The sequence below is a fragment of the Phocoena sinus genome, chromosome 11 (genome assembly GCF_008692025.1).
Source record: "Phocoena sinus isolate mPhoSin1 chromosome 11, mPhoSin1.pri, whole genome shotgun sequence".
Taxonomy (NCBI): Eukaryota; Metazoa; Chordata; class Mammalia; order Artiodactyla; family Phocoenidae; genus Phocoena; species Phocoena sinus.
In genome coordinates, this window is record NC_045773.1 from 70,307,950 (window position 1) to 70,327,914 (window position 19,965).

Genomic DNA, 19,965 nt, shown 5'->3' on the forward strand with positions numbered 1-19,965 from the left:
GCTTCCTGTCTGCTGCTGATAAATAGGGGATACCGATGGCCAGATTTTCCATTCCCCCCATCCCGGCACCCGCCGTCACTCAATTAAAAAAAGACAGAGCGAGAGAGCCTGGGGGAGGGGCCTCTGGTTATAAAGCCTGTGGGCCAGCGGGTGAGCACACTCCCGGACGGCCAGATCCTTTTCCTGTCACCCCCAGGCAGATTTAGCTGCTGACAGCTGCTTGGGACTCTGCCTCCAGGCCTTGGCCCAGACCCGCCGCCTCTCCTCTCTCTCAGAGACTCTCAAGCCTCAGCCCCTCCATGGCCCAGAAAGAAGAGACCGCCGTGGCCACGGCGCCTACCTCACAGGATGGCGAGGATCTGGAGAACCCGGAGGACCCCAAGAAGCTGAAGGAACTGGCGGAGCTGCCGCCCTTTGAGATCGTCACAGGGTGAGAGCTGGGTGTGCACTGGGTTCCTCCTCCCTAGAAGAGCACCGGCTGGGGACAGGCTGGGGGGACTTAGGATGGTAAGAGTAGGGATTGGGGTCACCATGCTGCAGCCATGAGAGTGCACACGTGTGCACAGCAGGGGCTGCAGGGGACGCAGCAGCAAATCTCTCTTGGCTTCTCAGACACCTCCAGTCAGGTGGGGAAACTCCGTGGAGGCCAGGGCCCAGAGGAGGAAACTACCCCGGAGGCATCACTTGCCTCTCTGGGTAGAGGTTGTTTAGTCCCAGGGAATTTGGTAAAAACATGGGATGCCACCGGTACATTTCAATATGGTCCCAGAGTAGCCCCCCCCTCAACATCTCTCTCTGCTTCTGAGTGGGCCTCTCCTCTACCTGTATGTCTCTCACTCTTTCTTTAGAGCTTCTCTCTGGAGTAGATCGTAAGACAGGAAAGACAGATCCATCCTTTCCCAAGCTAGAGTGAGAAGCGTTTTTTTTTTACTTGCTGAATCATTTCTGAGTCTCCCCAGGGGCTGCCTACATCTGCCCCCCAGGGAAACAGAGAAGTTACAGGCCAGGCCCAGAGCTTCTGGGCAGAGGAGGGGTTCCAACACCCTCAGCCACAGCCTGCAGGAAGCAGGATCTAGAGCAAAGAGTGTTGAGGCTCCAAAGAGGGGGCTGCACACAGGGTCCCCCTGTCTTCTCCAGATTATGTCACTTCCAGGAATGAAACCAAGCTGTCTTCCTCCTCTTCGCTCTCTGTCCCTTTGGCAGAAGATTCTGCTAAGTTCCTAATCAAAGAATAAGAAGGGAGTATGTGGGGCCACTAGGATTCCTTCACAGGAGTCTCCAACAATGCCCACAGCAGACGAAGGGCCACAGGAAGAGAAACTTCAGGAAGAACGGAGGCCTGATGCCTTCAAGGGGCAGAAGGGGCCCTGGGAGGCAATTTGGACTTGCTGTTTGAAGCCGGGCAAGTGCTTTTCCAGTCCTGGCTGCAGGTTTTTCATTCGTAACATGAGGAAGTTATACTAGTTGATTCCCAAGGTCCCTTCCAACTCAGCGATTCTCCGATTTCTAACAGAACCTGAGGGAAATGCATCCTAGTTCCTGAGGCAAGCCTTCAGGAAAGAGCCCCGGAACTTGCACTCACCCATGGCCAACCAAGTAATGTCCCCTTCAACCCAGGATTAAAGGAGCAATGGGGCACAGATTAATACATTCACAGGGAGAGCCTAGGGCCACCAGGACAGGAGAATCCTCGATTCCAGTGGCTCTCTGCGGAAGGAGATCCTTTTTCTAATACCTAAACATGCTGGTCCATGCTGGCCTTGGTCACATACACACACACACGGGCACGTGCACACCCACTCTGCACACTGCTGTGATCTTGTGATCTCCCCGGCACAGGGCAGGGTTGCTTCAGAACAGAATTAGAGTACGTTTGTTGAGTTGAACATGCTTTGAGGTCTCAGGGTGGTTGGTTTTGAAAGGTTAAATCCTCTGATGTCACTTGCATGTGTCTGGAGCTTTATAATCTCGGCACACTTCCATAGGCCTGAGTGCCTTCAAGCCTCGGCACAAGGCCAGGAGAGGAGCTATATCATTGCCACTCTACAGATGGGGAAGCTGAGAGTAGGGGAGATCCAGTCACTGCTCCAAGACCACAGAACCAGTAAGTGGCAAGTTTTCTGACTCCACCCTAGCATCCTTTCCACTGGTCTCCCATACAGAGCTCCAGCTCTCTCCATCCTCGAGATGGTGAGGCTCAGAGGCTTCCCTGACCCAAGGCTCAGAAAAAAAGGCACAGTAGGGCAGCTTTCTGGGCGCTCTGAGAGCAGTTCAGGGGGGAGGTGGAGCCCTTCGTGTTTCCCAGCCACAAGGAACAGCTGTGGAGATCTGTCTCCTGGGCCCCTCCAAGTAAACAGACAGCTTAAAATAGCCTAGAGGTGTGGCTGTGTCTGTGCCGGGACAGGAAGAGGGAACAGCTCTCCTCTCTTTCGCTCTCCAGGCGCCCTGGCATCAAAGGACCAGCAGAGCCTGGACTCCCACGGGGGAGAGGTCTAGCCACACTGACCCTTAAAACAGGGCCCCAGACTAGAACCGCAGATGGCTTTTCAGGAAACAGTCTGAGGGGAGGAGGGAGTACCGGGTAGGAATAAGGAGAGACATGCCCACTTATCGTGATTCTGGTTTGAATAGGGCACTCGGGATAGAAAGCAGATCTAAGATCCCTGGTGGTCTAGTGGTTAGGACTTGGAGCTTTCACTGCCAAGGGCCCAGGTTCAAACCCTAGTCGGGGAACTAAGATCTCACAAGCCTCGTGGCATGGCCAAAAAAAAAAAAAAAAATTAGAAAGCAGACCTAAGAACATTAAAAATAATGTGGTAGGGCTTCCCTGGTGGCGCAGTGGTTGAGAGTCCGCCTGCCGATGCAGGGGACACGGGTTCGTGCCCCGGTCCGGGAAGATCCCACATGCCACGGAGCAGCTGGGCCCGTGAGCCATGGCCGCTGAGCCTGCGCGTCCGGAGCCTGTGCTCCGCAACGGGAGAGGCCACAGCGGGGAGAGGCCCGCATACCGCAAAACACACACACACACACACACACACACACACACACACACACAAATAATGTGGTAGAAAGTGCTAGAGAAAGGTCTGTAACTGTGGCAGTGTGCCCAGGCCCGCTCATGCCTCTCAGCTGAGAGTCAATCGGGTGCATCTCTTACCAAGTCTGTGTTCACTAAATCCTGTTGGTTTCCTGAAATCTCCATAATGGGTGTGTTTACAGGAATCAGCAAATGTTAGAAATCAGGGCTTTTAAAACACATTTCTTTCAGAGAGCTGTTAAACCAGCACAGCACTGAAAGAGAGAACCCTCTGAACAGGAGGAGAGCAGAGGAGGGATGTGCCTAAGGGGTAAGATGTGAGGCCCGGAGAACGTACCATCCGTCGGCACCAGGTTTAATTTCTCGAGTGTCCACTGCTGTCCCAAATCTGAGAGGTTGGATTACTCAACCTATCTTTCAGATGAGGAAACCAATCCTCAGAGGGAGAAATAATTTGCCCAAAGCTAGTGGATGGAGTAGGGTGTGAACCCCAAGACTCTCTGATTCGCATCAGTGATGCAAGTACATCTAAAAAGGCCATAAAGAAGAGTCTTTTATATTCAACAAATATTTTCTGAATAGGAGACATTTGTTTACTGCCGGTTTCCCCCAGAAATATTTAACCTCCATGAGGACGGGGACTCTGCCTTTTAGGTGCTTTCTCCCTAGCACCAAGAATGGTACCCAGCTCCTAACTGGTACTCAATAAACATTTGCCGAATAAGTGAGTGAACTCATGATCGAGCACCTATTGTGTGGTAGGCTCTCTGCCAGACATTCGGGTAGGGAATTAATTGCGGAGACGGCTTCTTGAGGAGAGAAGTTCAGGATATATATATGAAGATCCAGCAGCGCTAGGCTCACAAGAGAATTCCACTGGATCATGCCTGCCTCTGAATTCGGCATGCTTGAGGGAAGCTCTGGGGCACCGGAACGGGTTGGCTCCCCATGTCTCCACCCCAGCTGCAGCTCTGCCTGGCAGCTCCCCTTGCTGTGTGTTTGTCTTTATCTCTAGTTACGTTGTGTATGATTTTACATAAGCTGAACCTGCTATCAAAGGGATTATTCTAGAATAGAGATAAATGGCACAGGCAACGAGTCTCCTTCCAACCACTTCTCTAGCCCCCAGTAGTTTACTCCACCCATGTGAGGAATGGGGAGGAGAAGCAGAGTTCAGAGAAGGGCCAGGCAAAGAGTGAGGGGCCTTCGACACCACTGTTAATGCCATGGCCCCTCACCCCTCACCTGGAGTCTGGAGCAGGCTGGGAAAGTTTGTTCTATAAAGAACAGAAGACGGCCACTGACTCTGGCCACCCTGGCCTCCACTGAGGGTTGGGGGAAGGTGGAAGCTCACGTGCAGAGATGGTGTTTCCCCGGGAAACAGGACGGGCCCAGGGCTTTGGGAATCCCATCCAGAACTGTCAGTCAGGAGCCGGCAGTTCCTCAAACCCCTTCTTAGCTCTAGGAAGTGGGGCTGTTAGGACTCTCTGCTTCCCTACACTCCTCCTCTGACGATGCCCACTCCTGGCATCTTTGAAAAGTGGTCTGGAAAAGGGAAAAGGAAACTGAAACTGGCAATTCTGCCTCTTTCAAGTAGGTCACGAAAGGTCTCGTGAGCAAAGCGGAAACGAGTCAACACTCAATTACCTGTGAGTAGATTTTCCACTCCATGGATTATTTGGGGGCAAATGTTTAAACTTGGACTAGCTTCCACTGCCCTCCAGGTTGCTTCCTTTCACTGTCTAGATTTATGCTTAGGAAATGCAAATGTTTTTTAATGTGAAGGTGAGAATATATATATATATATATATATATATATATCACATCTCTTCTCCCTCCATCAAGCAGACCTTTGTCCCACTTTTTTCTAGATATAAGGATCCTCCACTTCCTGCCTAGAGAATTGCCCAGAAACCGGGGTCTAAGCAGATGAAGTTTGAATGGCCTTGTCTGCAGAAAGTATGAGGAAGTGGTGCCTAAAGAGGTGCTGAAGTTGGCGGGAGGGGGCAGGAATCACGCTGTTGGTTTCTGTGCTTGAAGAAGGGACTGAGTCCAGGTGAAGGAATCTACCATCAGCATCTCTCTCCTGACCACCACTCCAACACACACACACACACACACACACACACACTTTAGCGTAAAATATCTGCTGGGGTTGACAGCAACGGGCTATAAGTAAGTGTGGTACTTGGGCATATCATGCTACTAGAAAATAAAAGATGTTTGTGATTATCTACGAGATCCCTGTCACTACTTCCTTCCTTCCACTAGTGGGCATAATAGCGTGATGTGATTCTGTAATGTAACCCAAGATGGCTGTGTTGGCTAGCTCTCTGGAGAAATTTCAGACCTCTACTGCCTCTGTTCTCCTGGTAGCCCTCCAGGGCCGAGCTGTTTCAGTCTGTGGGAAGCCCAATGAACCTCATTCAACCTTTATGCTCCTTCTAGAAGACCAAGAATCCCACTGGGAAGCCAAGCACGCTCGGTCTCTGAGCAAAGCCCAAGGAAAGACGGGGAGCCAGGATCTTCCGTGACTTTCCCTTTTGCCCCTTGGATGCCTTCCGTTCCTGAGGTCCCTAGTCCAGAAGGCCCTGCTGAGGGACAGGGTAGACCATGGGGCTGTTGGCCCACAGCAGTGGAAACTGATATTTACAGAGAGGTGAACATTCTTCCTCTCCCTTGGGTTTCCGGTTTCTCTGGGTCCTCTCCTCTTGCCTAAAGAAGAGGAGGATGGGCTGAGAGAAGCATCAGTTGTAGACCATCCAGCCAACCTGCAACTGCACACTGGGCCACACATGTCCTCTCGGCTGGGCTGTACTTGGCAAAGTTGGAGCAATACTTTGGGGTTTCCAGAAGGAAACCTGAGGGACCAACAGGCAGCTATTGTGGAAGCCCCCAAGCCAACCAAGCAGCCATGAATCGTTCCAAAAGTTTTACCTGAGAATCCATCGTACAGGTAGCTCTGGACTGGACTTGGGGAAGTGGTCTGGCAAAAGGCCTTGAAGAAAGGAAATCCAAAAAAGAGGGGATATATGTATACATATAGCTAATTCACTTCGCTGTACAGCAGAAACTAACACAACATTGTAAAGCAACTATACTCCAATTAAAAAACAAACAAACAAAAACAGTTTCAGCAAGAAAGGTAAGCTCTGTGCTTCTCGGGAGAAAAAAAAAGCCACTCTAGGAAGTGAAGGGATCATTTAGCAACTGGCTGAGTTCAGGAGTGGTCTGGTGGGGTGGGTTTAATGGGGGAAAGCCCAGTGTAAGTGAATTCCCAGCAGGGATTGAAAGAGGACAGGGGAATCATCTGGCCGTCCATCCTCCCCAAATGTTAAGTAAATATAAACACATTCAACCGGGGACAGAGGGACTTAGGGAGCTAAAGATAGTACCCGAAGGAATCCCAGGGCTGGGTCCCCAAACACATCCATCTCCACAATGGAAAATTAACCTGACAGCAGGGGACATGGAAAGCTGGCTGGAGAAAATGTGGTGATGGGGGACGGAAGGACTGCAGGAAAATAGCTCAAGTTTCCTCAGCTCTTTGGCACCTGCCACTTACCCCTAAGAAGCCAAGACCCTGGGATACCAGGGATCCCTCTGCAGCCCAGGGAGTTGGGTGACCTCTCTGGGGGAAGGGAAGGGGTGTAGAGAAGCAAGAGCAGAGTTAATGGTTGCCATGGGGTATCTTCTAGGGCAACCACAGAGATTACATTTTTTAAAAGAAAACATTCAGCCTCTCCAGCTGGTCCTCATCCACTCCGCTCCTTCTGACCTTTTCAGTCTCTCCTGTTGCAGCCTCTTCATTCTCCTTGGACTTCAAACCTGCACAAATCTTCCCTATTTTCGAAAAACATGCACATACACGTAAAGATGAAAACAATCTTCACCTCTGATGCTTTCTTTAGGCCCTCTCCTTTATTCTCCCCTTATTACTACTAAACTTTTCAAAACACCTGGCCTTTTTATGCTGCTTTCATTTCCTAATCATCCATCTCCCCTTGGACATATTCATTACCAAGTCTGGTGCTCTAAGACACCAAGTGGGCTTTCTAAATTTCAGGCTTTTCCCCCAGCTTCCCTCTCTCTGCCTAATGCCACCCCGGTACTCCTCCATGGACCTCACTTTCATTATACCTTTCTTTCCTCAGGAACCTGTAACAATTCTCTATTGGCTACTGAGTCAAGGCTAACCTCTCAAGAACCTTCATCACATGTCCTCCACTCTACCTCTTCATTTTTAGTAGTCCTCTACTGTTCTCAGCTGTCTTCTTTACATCTTTTCTTTCCAGCTATAATCTAGCTGCTAGATTACAAGCATCTGGAAGGCAGGGGCCAAGTCTTTTATGGTTTTGAAATGTGTCAATACTATACAAGTTAATTCATATCAAGGTACCCTTAGGGTAGTCTGGCCTCAAAGATAAACATTCTTGGACACTTATATGACAACCCTTCTTTCACCTGAGGGAAAAGACAGACTTGAGAAAAACAGTCCTTGGGAGAGCCTGGGACTGCAAGTTTTAGGCCATCCTGTACCTAAGATGTAATATCCGTGACTGACAAGGAGAGATATGAAAGCATGAAATGTTATTGCTCTGTCATGAGATATTTTACAGGCTTGCTACTTTGTAAAATTACTATTTGAACACTGCTTTTCAAACCTGGCCACATAGAATCATCTGGAGCACTTTTTTTTTTTTTTTTTTTTTTTTTTGCGGTACGCGGGCCTCTCACCACTGTGGCCTCTCCCATTGCGGAGCACAGGCCCCGGACGCGCAGGCTCAGCGGCCATGGCTCACGGGCCCAGCCACTTCACAGCATGTGGGATCTTCCCGAACCGGGGCACGAACCCATGTCCCCTGCATCGGCAGGTAGGCTCCCAACCACTGCGCCACCAGGGAAGCCCTGGAGCACTTCTTAAAAAATGCTGATGCCTGGGCCTCCTCCAAATGTTCTCATTTAATTGGCTTGGCGTGGGGCCTGGGCGTGGACATTTGTAGCTCCTCAAGTGGATTCTAACGTACAGCCAGGTTAAAGAGTCACTGAATTAGAAATGTGAGCGTGTGCTGCGTGCTGGGAGTGAAGGTGGAGTGTTTGGAGACCTGTGCTAATGAGGTGTCCAGGATGCACACCTCACTCCAAATTCTCTCCTCTCCTTTAGATAAACATTTGAATTCCTTCGTGTCTTTTTGTCACTGCTGTCAGCGTAGGCAAGTTCTGTTTCGGTATTGAGAGTGAATGCGTCTCAGAGGTACTTATCTTGGAGAGCCATCCACTCCATGCTAGTCCTAGAACAAGAACTCATCATTCTCTCTCCTTCCCTGTGCCTTTGCCTCCTTGACCCACAGGGAGCGGCTGCCTGCCAACTTCTTTAAGTTTCAGTTCCGGAATGTGGAGTACAGCTCCGGGCGGAACAAGACCTTCCTCTGCTATGTGGTTGAAGCGCAGAGCAAGGGAGGCCAAGTGCAGGCCTCGCGGGGATACCTAGAGGACGAGCACGTCGCCGCCCACGCGGAGGAAGCCTTCTTCAACACCATCATGCCAGCCTTCGACCCGGCCCTGCGCTACCTGGTCACCTGGTACGTGTCCTCCAGCCCCTGCGCAGCTTGCGCTGACCGCATCGTCAGGACCCTCAACAAGACCAAGAACCTGCGCCTGCTCCTCCTGGTGGGGCGGCTCTTCATGTGGGAGGAGCCTGAGATCCAGGCGGCTCTCAGGAAGCTGAAGGAGGCTGGCTGCAAACTGCGCGTCATGAAGCCCCAAGACTTCGAGTACGTCTGGCAGAATTTCGTGGAGCAAGAAGAGGGTGAATCCAAGGCCTTTGAGCCCTGGGAGGACATTCAGGAGAACTTCCTGTACTATGAGGAGAAGTTGGCCGACATCCTGAAGTAGGCGAGTGGGCTCAGCCTCACGTGAGTCTTTTCACTGTTAACTTGGGTAGAAGGTCAGGTGGAACGAGTGGTCTCTTTGATTTTCCTTTGATAGGATTTCATCTCTGTTTTTGGTTGGTTGTAAAAACATTCTTAGAAGATCCCTCCTTGTTTTCTCTTTCTTCTCAATTCCTCTCCCTAAATCCTTTTCTCTCCTACTCTTTTATATCAAACTGATTTTCCCCATAACTTGGAGTGCTCAAGGGTGACAGGAATCCAGAAGCTTTGATGAGACAGAATGACTTTCATAGTAAGATTTAGATGGTGCACGGACCTGTTACTGAACAGCAAAGATATTTCAGCCCCCTAAGCATGTCCTCATGTCCACCTGTTCAGACTTACTAACTCTGGACACCTTCTAGACGCCCTGCCACCACCCCATTTGCAATCTTACCATTCCATTTTTCTCTAATGTAGGTTCTACATTCCTACAGGGGCATTTTTTTTTTTCATTTTTGGTACTTTTGAAAGTCCCCGAATGGATCTGTATTCAACTTTTTGGAAGCCAGAGAAGCTTTCATGTTTTCATTCAAATGGTTCTGCTTTGAGGGAGACCAATAATTGCTGTTTGAATGTACAATGCAAGAACATTTCCCTAATGTTGAGAAGACCTCATCAGAACTCGCAGAAAAATGATGACTGCGGGGAATGAAGATAATATAGCAACAAGTTCTGCTATACAGCAATGTTTAAAGGGTTAAAAGATGTTTGTAAATTAGGCAGCAGCTCAGAAGTAGCCTCCTACAGATATCAAGATGTGATAGGAGAACTGGAAGTAAAGATTAGCTATTTAAGCAAATAATTAGGATACCATTAAGGCAAATTTGGCCTCTTGCTGAGGGTAAATTAGACGGTTAGAGAAACAGGCCGATTGCTCTCAGGAAAGAGGGTAAAGGATCCTTTACTACCTCCTTTTGAATTTCATCTGATCTAGTTTGCTCCCATAGAAGTGCAATGACTAAGTCTCTTTACAAGACCTGAGTTACCGATCAAAATTTTCCCATAAGAGAGAAAGGGTCTTCACCACCCTCTTATCCAACTTTAATTCTGGAACACCTCACTTATTAATAAAACATGAAAGCAGCATGCTTCCATGAAGATATTAAACTTATTTTTGGTGTCTCTCACTCATAATAGTCTAAAGAGATGTTGCTTCATGGACACCTTTTGGAAACGTAAGTGTTCCAGGGCTTGATGTTGGCAGGTGTTTGCTATTAGACATGCAGACAGGGTACCTGATCATTCTCCAGCTGAGCGTTCACCAATCCATGAAGACACAGTTTTTGGCCATTTCTTACAAAAAGCAGGACCCATTCACTGAATTCAGTGAGACTATGGTCAGGTAATGCCACATGGTACTTTGCTCACACAAAATAAGACCACTCTGAGTGGTGGTGAGTAGTAATACAAACAGATTTCTAAGGATGGCCTCTGAAAATACAAAATTAACCTAAATTCCTTGAAGATTTTATTAGTATAGGGACTGTCACTCGTAATTATAAACCCTACATAGATTATGTAGAATGATGACTGGTAGCCTAATTTTAACTCGTGTACTTTCCTCTTAAGCATCTTTCAGAGTCACAGGCCACTTCTCCCAGCTGCCCAACTAACCAGACGTCAGAGATGGATGTGTGTGTGTGTGTGTGTGTGTGTGTGTGTGTGTGTGTGTGCGCGCGCGTGTGTATGTTGTCCATTAAGTCAAATAATTAAATAGCTAGGGCTTTCCTGATGGCGCAGTGGTTGAGAGCCCACCTGCCGATGCAGGGGACACGGGTTCGTGCCCCAGTCCGGGAGGATCCCACATGCCGCGGAGCAGCCGGGCCCATGAGCCACGGCCACTGAGCCTGCGCGTCCAGAGCCTGTGCTCCGCGACAGGAGAGGCCACAACAGTGAGAGGCCCGCGTGCCGCAAAAAAAAAAATAATAATAATAATTAAATAGCTAAACCTGCTATAAAAATTAAGCATTTCAAGGAGGATTAAAAAGAGCCTTTAATTTTGGATAACTGAGAGTTATATCTTTTGCTAATCTAAATAAACAAGTAAAATAGATAAATCAGTTTGAGGGAAAAGTCCATTTCTAAGTCAAATTATTTTTAAATAAAATATTATTGGACATGTTCCACATTATAAACCTCCTTCCGTTAGTGTACATAACCGTATTACCTGGACCCATTAACATGCTTCCCTGTACTCTATTTTAGTTGCTCATATTCCTGAAGGGAAAGGTTAAAATGTACCAAGTTAAAAAAAAAACTTGGCATGAAATCAAGCTGTCATCTAAAAGCAAAGAACTCCGCTTAATTAAAATACTCTCAAGAAATGAGCATTTGTTAAAGAAAATTTGTCTCGTATTTCTTATTCCGTCTTTTTGAAAAATGACAGAATAGGATTTAACCATATATTTAACTCAAGATAACATATTTAAAGCAGATCTCTTCTGGGGCTTTCTCTGTGCGAACCACACCAAAACATGAATGAAACAAATCCAGTCCTGAGTAAACCGGAAATCACAGGAGACTATGGAGAAATTCAGGCACTTGCTGGCAGGGGCACAAAGAAACCCTAACTCAAAAGGAAAACCCTTCACTGTTTAGGGCCAGCAAGGCTCTCAGTAACATGCTTTCTGTTTTCTCACTAAGGTCTGTCTGCTGCCACCAAGAGACAGCAATGACACATGTGGCCATCTGGGACATGCCTGACTTCCCAATACCACTTGGAGCTGGACAACATTTGACACGAACCAATCCTACTGCACAACGCCCTCCGAGGACTCAAAATACACTTATGCTGTAAATCATTTAAGCTGTGCCTCTCTCTCTAAGGCTGCTCTTGGGAAAGAGGAAAATGAGCTGCGAAGAGAGAAACGGCAACCATATACGGGCACCAGGCATCCACGGGGCTGAAGGTCCGCATTTCCCTCAACTGGGCTGCTTAGGTCGAAGAGCCTCAGACCCAAAGTCTGCACAGATCTTTGAAATATGTCCAGAAATGCATCTTAAGTTGGGTTCTTTTTTTAAGAAAAACAGCAACATTAATAAAAGAGGTGGTGTGGTCTTTCTGTGACCAAGTTTTTTAAGGAACTTGGACATTTAGAAGTTATTATGGACAGTAAGCAAGTCCCAGGAATAGGGATGTCCCAGGCTATGAAGCAAGCCATGACAATATATAAAGTGGGAGGAAGGCTTAAACCAGAACTTGCCTAGGCAACACAGGATGTACTAACTCTCCCATGCAGACTTCACACCTCGGTCTTGACCTTCATGAAATATTTTCTTCTGAGATTAGCTGTAAATGAGTATCTTTTCCCTCCTCTGAAGACAAGGAATATGGCAGAGGATGAAACAAGAGGCACAAGAAATCTGTTTCTAAGGTATATAAACATCCCAAGTGCCAATTCATAGGCAATTAGCACCTTGAGTAAAGAGGAAAGGGCAAGAAGTAGGATTTCAATGTTCAGATACACATAATGTAAGAATAGTCAGTATGTGGTACTTGATGGCAACGGCAGGATGGTGTCAAAAGTCTCATTTCTTAAAAGGCTTGAGTCCTATGTAGAAGCAAAATTTCACATGTGAATTTCTGGGTGTTTCCCAAACTCTAACTAGGTTTCCAGGAATAATGTGTCCATTCTGAGTATCAGGCCATGCCTCCTTTCCCCAGGCTTCAAGTGTGATAAGTCATTGGAATTTGACCCCAAGACTATCTGCAAATGACAAAGCACTTTATCACATCCCTGCTGAATTCCACTCACAGCCAGACCTCCACAAGACTAGGTTTTGTTAAAGAAATATGAAAGAGGCTCATACTCCATGAAAAAAATTAACCCTAATCCCTTAAAATGTAGAAGCAGCCTAGAAAATCAATGTTTTGACCCAGTGTTAAGATTTATTTGCATAGTTAGGCAAAATACTTTAATTCTAACTTTCCTCTTACCACTCCACTCTCATTTTGTTTTGTATAGACATTCTCTCCCTTTTTTTTCCCCTTCAATTTTACTGTGTGTATGTGGACAGAAACAAAGCTCCAAAAAAGTCTTAGTCTAAAGGTTTGACAATGAACTTGCCCCCGGCACTGCCCCTACCCCCAACAACATGGAGAACTTGACTGTTACACATAGATACAAAAGAAGTGAAACACTTTTTGAAACTGCTGCCTCGTTCAGGCTGAGATGCAATAAAAACACAAGTCTAAGGTACAAAGATTATATTTAACCAGTGCTTTCCTGGTGTTTTAACAAGTCCCTTCTAAAATCCAGTTCTTTTACACTTGGGAAAGCAGCAAGTCCTATGACAGACCCAGAATTCACTCTAGGGAGAAAATCAATAGTAGGTCTGTCTCTTTGAACTCAACACCACAGTAAGGGGGTGGAGGGTTGAAATACTCTACTAGTTTTCCCCACACCTCTGATACTGAACCACTGGCTAAATCCGTGAACCTTATTCTTCCACCATCGAAATCAAGAGTGGACAAAGCACTGCTCTCTTAGCTTAGAAGAAAAGGGGACTAATATTTACTGTTTTCCATCCCAGGTGGCTACACATCAGAATCCTCTGGAGCTTAAAAATACAAAGAAACCCGGCCACTCTCCCCCGCCCCCACTACCAAATTAGAATTCTTTTTGGAGGAAGTGGACCTTTATTTTTTTTTAAGGAGATTCATAAGGGTTTTGTTGAGAACTACTGATTTATTGACTCATTACGCCACACTAGGAACTTTGCCACATATTTCACAGAGTATTTTATTTGTTTCATGACTGAATTCAAACAGGTTCAATCACAGAACCTATGTGGTGGACAGAAGAGAGCAGGAGTTCGCCACGGGGAGATTCTAAAAGCCTGCCTTTCCCGTGTGCTGACCCACAGTTCTTGCTGTTTCTGATGTCTTATTTCTCACCTTGCTGCTCTTCGTACTGGACCCTCTATCTGACTCCTCCGGATTAAGTTACAGGTGAATCTTCCATTACCCAAGTCCAGAACAACACAGACATGTGCACAGAACCTCACCGCCCGCCCCCCCCCCCCAAGAATTTATTTTTCCATTCCTGTCACCACAAATTCCTTGTTAACAACATAAAACTCTTTCTTGTAATTTAAACTGAACCCATAATTCTCTCCTAGGATGAATATTATGACATAAGGATAATACCAGGTAAGTGCACAAATGACAAAAGATGCAAAATTAACTGAAATGTTCATCCTTCCTGAAATTTCTCTTAAACAGCAGAAGTAGAAGCAATGCTGACACCTAGTGGCAACCCAAACAAATCAAGTAGCATCCCTAGCAAAACAGGGGTCATAGGCCCAACATTTGGCTTCCCCACCTAGTATCAGGCCATCTAGGCCTTACCTTCCTGGAAAAAAAAAAAATTCCCAGCAACACTTCCCAAGCAATCCCTCCTCCAGATTCCCAGTCCAATCGTGAGAATACAGCAACCAAAGTCTGGCCTGTGAAACAGACTACTTCACATGAAACTTTCCTCTGACCATTTTAAGGTCAGTTTGCTCAGTCCTAAGGCCCAGATGACACAGAAGGTAGACGTATCCAAAATGCTCATCTGATCAGAGTGTGTACACAGTAATTCTGATGTCTGTTGCCTCAAAGATCTCCTCAATCATCGCAGATACATTTTCCCATTGCAGACGATCAAGACCACATCCAATCCTGAAAAAGACAAAACATCCCCACTGGTTGTGATGAAGGTATCTGGGAAAACACTCCTTCCTTCTTCCTCTAGGCTGCATCCACCCAAATCCTAAGGTATCATCTGGTCTCACACCTATAGGCATCCCTGGTGGGAGCTGGGAAGTTAACTCCTATTGTGAGTCACCTAAGGCTGTTTCCTAGAGCGCCCTAACATCCAACAGCTGTCACTTCTCTTTTGCCTAATAAAGTACCACTTCCCGGTTGCTTCAGGCTACGTTTAGAAATGTATAACTGCCGTGAGATGGAAGAACTTACTATCCTTCTATTTCTACTGATGAAAACTAGCTGTGGGTGAATGGCAAAAGGTTGGTATTTTTAAAATACACTTATGATAATGAAATGTTAGGAAGACAAAAAGGAGAATGACAAAGGACAGGATCTCTGCACATAGGAAGTCAAGAGGGAATGTTGGGAAATGCCAAGCTGATTGTAATTCGGAACTTTGCAGCACTCTGGTGAGAAACCCCAATCGGCCCACAAAACTCTTACTACCTGGCACCTTTCTTCCAAGATGTTACTTAACTGATCCTCAATATCCCTAGGGAAAAGAGATGCTTAAAATTGATAATTTTCTATAAATGTGGTTAAGTACCTGAAAAAATTGTGATTAAAAAAAAGTTTCTGGTACATAAGCGATGAACATATTAAAGACCAGCGTAAGATAAGGGACCATGTAGCCACGCTCGTAAGTAACTTGGACCTTGGAATAAACCTGCATGCATGCTCAGCACTGACAAAACTAGTCTGACAAGAAGAGAAGAAGGGACCCCAAGCCTATTTTGGGGATATTGAACCCCTAACGTCAGTCCCTTAAGTTCCCAATATCTAGGGTCTAAGACATTACATAAGGGACCTATCCTCTGGCTATTGTCCACACTGAACACAAACAAGCATGCAGTTTAAAAAGCAGTGGTAACTTACAACTTTCTTCACACAGAATTAACAGGCTTGGGACACCTGAAGTGGCCCAGAGAGAAATCACAATTGCTCAGTCTTTGTTCTTTAGCTGTATTGCTTCAGAAATAGAGGCCAAGCTTCAGGTAGAGGATGCCCAGAATTCAGCAAATGTCTGTGAACAATGGTTCCTCCCTACTAAGTAGGCTGAGGCAGGTCTGTGGTTTAATCATCCTGATTCATTTAGCCCAGGCTAAAAGATGGGCACACCTTAGGCTAAGATCTGACAACTTGTTTACTGATGATTTTTAAATGTTTTGAAATTTTTCCACCTTTAAGTCTGTATTTTAGGTTACATTAAGCTTTTAAGTCACTTGTCTTTGGGTAAGACAGTAAACCCCACTAATCAAGTCTTCATTTAGGGCCCTGGATTTCCTTGCCTTGGCATGGAGAGGTCGGTGACTCCATTCTTCAGACAATGGGACTTCATGGCCTCTAAACTCTTCTGTAAGTTTTCATAAGTTGGCTTGTGTGAAGCCCTTTTCTTTGTAATCTAAGTACAAAGAACGAATTCAAATTTCCATTAGTCCAAAATGAGAGCCAAAGAAAAGTCATCATATTCTCCCAACATCCTGATAATTAAAATAATAAGTATATTTTTATAGAATAGTCTAAATGACAAATGTCATACTGTCCCTTCCAGTTACGGGAGCTCCTCAGAAATCCACTACATAGAGCCTGAGAAACCCAGACACTGCCATATAATAATCTTTCCTTTTCCCAAGAAAACCAGATTAGCAGGTATGCCTATTGTCTACTGTTTTTAAGCAAAGTAGGTGAAAGTTTCTGTGCCACTTCCAAGAGATAAGCTGCATATCTGTAACAGGAAGAATCCATAACACCTAAAAATTTCCTGTTAGGTTTATTTATTTAAAAATTGTGCTTGCCTTTTATTTCCCTATAAAAGAACAGAGACAAACTGGTAGCATTCCAAATAAGACTGGAGGTCACAGTAGCATTAAGGACATTCAAAGAGGCTAGGACATGTCCCCACTCAGTGTGCTGTCCAAATCAGGCTTGTAGTGACTTGGCTATAAGTCATCCAGCACCATCGCCAAAAAGCTGCACTCTTTCTGAGGCCAAAGACCCTTTGGATAGTGGAAGAATCCCACACTGAGAAGCAGGCAGGAAAGGATATGAGTATTACTTGGCACTGCATTTGATTGGGAAGACTGAGAGAAAAACTCCTTTGGGCAATCTATCTCTTGAGACTTTATTGTCTCTATCTTACTATGATTAGGAAGGAATTAAACTATGGGAGGCATCCCTAACTTTTCCAAGTCTCACAGCACAGGTCTTTGGTGAGTATCACTACTCTTTTCCATGGAGCTGGGATGCAGCTCATGTTCTTTTCTAATCCAGGGCACCAAATGGCCACCACTTCCGGATCTGAGTTGGCATGAGGTCAGCTTTTTGACATCTCTGGTTGTCTGGAATGAAACACTGTGATCAACATAAATGCAGTACAGCCCATTGGTTTACCAATCCTTAGAACTTACTGAGAATTGGCCCCATCTTACCAGGTAATATATATATCGCCCATCTCTCTTCAGAACAGCCACTTCTCCAGACTTTTTTTCTAAGAAAAACAGTTATTTAATAGTAAAAAAGAAAAAGAAAAAGAAAACCGAAACACTGATCTCCATTCTTAGATTTTTAAAAAATCTTTATAAATTTGAGTCTACTTCAGAACTAGAATTAATTTTCAACCCTGAAGAACACTTTGATCCTTATCAGCCTTCCTAAATGCTGTATTCCTTAACTTCCAGCTTTCTTATTAATGTTTTCTGAATCATGTTTTCCTCACACCCCATCTTCGGTCCTGCTGCATTTTCAAATATACCCTTACTTGTTCACTTAAAAAACTTTAATGTCTATTGCCGTGAAATGTTTTAGAATGCACAGCACTTTTTACTTGCCAAATGTGTGTTTAATAATAATCCTTTTACATACAAAAACAGCTAATGCGTTAAGCATTAAGGGGAACATTGATGTATTAAAAAGTTCTTAATTATTAAAGAGATTTCAATCAGGAAAACATGTCATGTTTAGAAATAAGTATAATACAAAGCAGTAAGAAGTTGCTTTCTTAAAGGCTGGGATTAGAATCACCAGTGGAAACTTTGATTCAGTAAGCCTGGACTGTGGTCTGAGCAACTGTTTCAGAAGCCCACGTGTGATTCTGATACACATCTCTGGTTTAAAATCACTGGTAGAAAGTGATGGGAGGAGTCTGTAAGGAAAAGGTTCTAAACTCTTTGAAGCATAGCACAATATGGGTAAACAGAGGATCTTGAATGTCAAGCTAAAATCTGTGGACTTTTCTAAGCACTTCAGAGTTATTAAAGGTTTCAGAGAAATGGAGTAATATTATCAAGAAAGATTTATAAAAGAGGGGGAAGAAATTTAAAACATTTACAGGAATTCAGGTTTCTTGTGACAAGGACCCAAACTAGAGGCCATTTTTGTAGAGGAAAAACTTAATCTGCAGAGTTAAAAGGACTCAGTAGTTAGGAACCCCATCTGTGCATGTATATCTTGTTTAATCATTAAGTATAACAAGAGCATCAAAAGATGCTCTAGCCAGGGCAGATAAGTTCAGCTGTTTTCAAAACTCACGTTGATTTAACAGTTCCTGCACCCCTCCAAATTTCTTCTTGAAGTGGACAGCTATCCCAGCGCCCATTCGACAGTCCTCACTGATACAGTGGGCTAAGGAGTCTGTTTTGGGGCATGCAAAAAGGTCTCCTTTCACATAAGTAATCTAAAATGTGCAAAGGGAAAGAAAAGTTTCATTAGTGACAGAAAAATACTAAGCTACTTCTTTTCCTTTACTGTGCCCACCGCCACTTCTCCGTCCCTCCTTCATTTAAAGACAAATCCTCAGACTTCAATTTAAGGGGTTATCTAAAGCGAATTAAAGCATGTGCATAAGAAAGTGATGGGTGGTCTCTGCCTAGGACTGTATCAGCCTTTCTAAAGTAAATCAGGAGAGAGAAAGACAATTCAATTACTGGTTTAATTAAAAAGTGTTTATGCTTTTGACCTCAATTATTCTGAATTTCAGTTCACCAGTAAATTAATAGTTGTTACGCACTCTGCTTCCTTCTGAATCTTCATTAGGGCTGCCAGCCATGATACTGAGTCGCTATTTCCAGAATTTAAGTGTTTCTTCCACTATAAAAAGGGGAAAGGAAGTAAAAATACTTAGGCAACCTGAATATATTACGTTCAGACTGCCCTGACCACCCACGTACAAGCATTTCCCCCCCACCGTTTATCGCTGAAAGTTACGTTCGCCTCTAGGAAGTAATGCAAAACTCTTTTGGGGCAAGAAAAAGAAAGAATGCCTGGTTTCGTAGGCGGACGGGCCCCGCTCGCATTTCGCGCTTTCCTGGAGCGGAAGAAAGGCGGTGCTAGGACCCGCCTCCTACTTTCCCCGCGCCCGCGCCAAGTAAGGCTGATTCAAGACAGTCTCCTTTTCCCTGCAAGATGCAAAAGTATTTCCCCATTGGATTTGGCCCAGAAGCAAAAAAGTGGGACTTGGCCACAGTCCCGTTAAGCCGCATCTAGGGAGTATACAGGCCTGGGGGAGTGTACTGCCGAGGCGTGGGCAGGTGAAGAGGGAAGGCGGCCTCTCAAGGAAGGCTCACCCCCATCTTTTGGGGGGAGCTGCGGGAAGAAGTCTAGAGAGGCCTCCCATTCTCTGTTTCCTACCCTAGGGCGGATCAGCAAGGGCGTGGGGCCTGTCCCGGGGTCCCGTGGTAGGGAGCGGGGAGGCTCGTGCAAAGCCCCAACGTACCGGGGTTACCCTTCACCTGGAAAGGAGTCGGCGTTAGGAGGTCCCGCCCCGCGGGGAAAGGCTCTGGTAGGTGGGGAGCAGGAGAAGAGCCCAGATGTGGAGCCAATCCCGCCAAAGCTCTTAATTGCACGCACTTAAGATGGCCGCCCACCACCTGGGAGCGGGGCGGAAACGAGCCCCTCTAGCTAGCTAGCCGAACCTGCACTCTTTGGTGATGGCCGCCGAACTTCCGTTGGTAAATTCCATAGAGTACCCCGCCGCCGCCCGGGCATGCGTAACGAGACAGCGAGTTGGGTAGAACAGCGCTTGCGCATTAGCCCCAGGAGCGTGTCTCCAGGGGCCGCATAGACGGGGGAGGGCAGTTGGCAAAGGAGTTACTTAGCGCCTGCGTGGTACTATGCTCAGGGCGGTGTTTGAAGGTTGAAGGGTTGAAGGGTCTGGCGTGTCTAGAAGGCGCCTGCGTATTCCTTCGGCCGGGGGGTGTGATCCAATCAGGGAAGTGGGCGTGGCTTCAGGGGACGCCTGAGCAGTG

At 46.1% G+C, this 19,965-nt stretch overlaps 2 protein-coding genes across 8 annotated transcripts; one reads left to right on the forward strand and one right to left on the reverse strand.

Annotated features, from left to right (window-relative positions):
- The first annotated feature begins 158 nt into the window (after window positions 1–158).
- On the forward strand, window positions 159–12,050 carry APOBEC2 (apolipoprotein B mRNA editing enzyme catalytic subunit 2). Its single transcript, XM_032649238.1, has 3 exons — window positions 159–430; window positions 8,389–8,952; window positions 11,614–12,050. The coding sequence occupies exons 1-2, from the start codon at window positions 300–302 to the stop codon at window positions 8,930–8,932; spliced, it is 675 nt and encodes a 224-aa protein (XP_032505129.1). The 5' UTR covers window positions 159–299; the 3' UTR covers window positions 8,933–8,952; window positions 11,614–12,050.
- Window positions 12,051–13,696: 1,646 nt separating this feature from the next.
- Window positions 13,697–19,852, reverse strand: OARD1 (O-acyl-ADP-ribose deacylase 1). 7 transcript variants are annotated; one of them, XM_032650289.1, is made up of 6 exons: window positions 19,633–19,852; window positions 18,729–18,808; window positions 18,251–18,395; window positions 17,152–17,210; window positions 16,012–16,124; window positions 13,697–14,635 (listed from the first exon to the last, which is right to left on the reverse strand). In XM_032650289.1, the coding sequence occupies exons 2-6, from the start codon at window positions 18,765–18,767 to the stop codon at window positions 14,533–14,535; spliced, it is 459 nt and encodes a 152-aa protein (XP_032506180.1). In that variant the 5' UTR covers window positions 18,768–18,808; window positions 19,633–19,852; the 3' UTR covers window positions 13,697–14,532. The 7 variants fall into 7 exon arrangements, with proteins under 7 accessions (XP_032506180.1, XP_032506185.1, XP_032506182.1 ...); XM_032650294.1 differs by having other exon boundaries at window positions 19,568–19,852; XM_032650291.1 differs by lacking the exon at window positions 19,633–19,852 and adding an exon at window positions 19,450–19,579.
- Between the last annotated feature and the right edge of the window lie 113 nt (window positions 19,853–19,965).

What these genes read in the sequence shown, in the direction of transcription:
- APOBEC2 (XM_032649238.1), top strand. Translation starts at nt 300, where the DNA reads ATGGCCCAGAAAGAAGAGACCGCCGTGGCCACGGCGCCTACCTCACAG. An exon ending in CCCTTTGAGATCGTCACAGG is followed by an intron (nt 431 to 8,388) that starts GTGAGAGCTGGG and finishes CTTGACCCACAG; the next exon opens with GGAGCGGCTGCCTGCCAACT.
- OARD1 (XM_032650289.1), bottom strand. Translation starts at nt 18,767, where the DNA reads ATGGCTGGCAGCCCTAATGAAGATTCAGAAGGAAGCAGA. An exon ending in GGCGATATATATATTACCTG is followed by an intron (nt 16,125 to 17,151) that starts GTAAGATGGGGC and finishes CTTTGTACTTAG; the next exon opens with ATTACAAAGAAAAGGGCTTC. An exon ending in ACCGACCTCTCCATGCCAAG is followed by an intron (nt 14,636 to 16,011) that starts GCAAGGAAATCC and finishes TGTCTTTTTCAG; the next exon opens with GATTGGATGTGGTCTTGATC.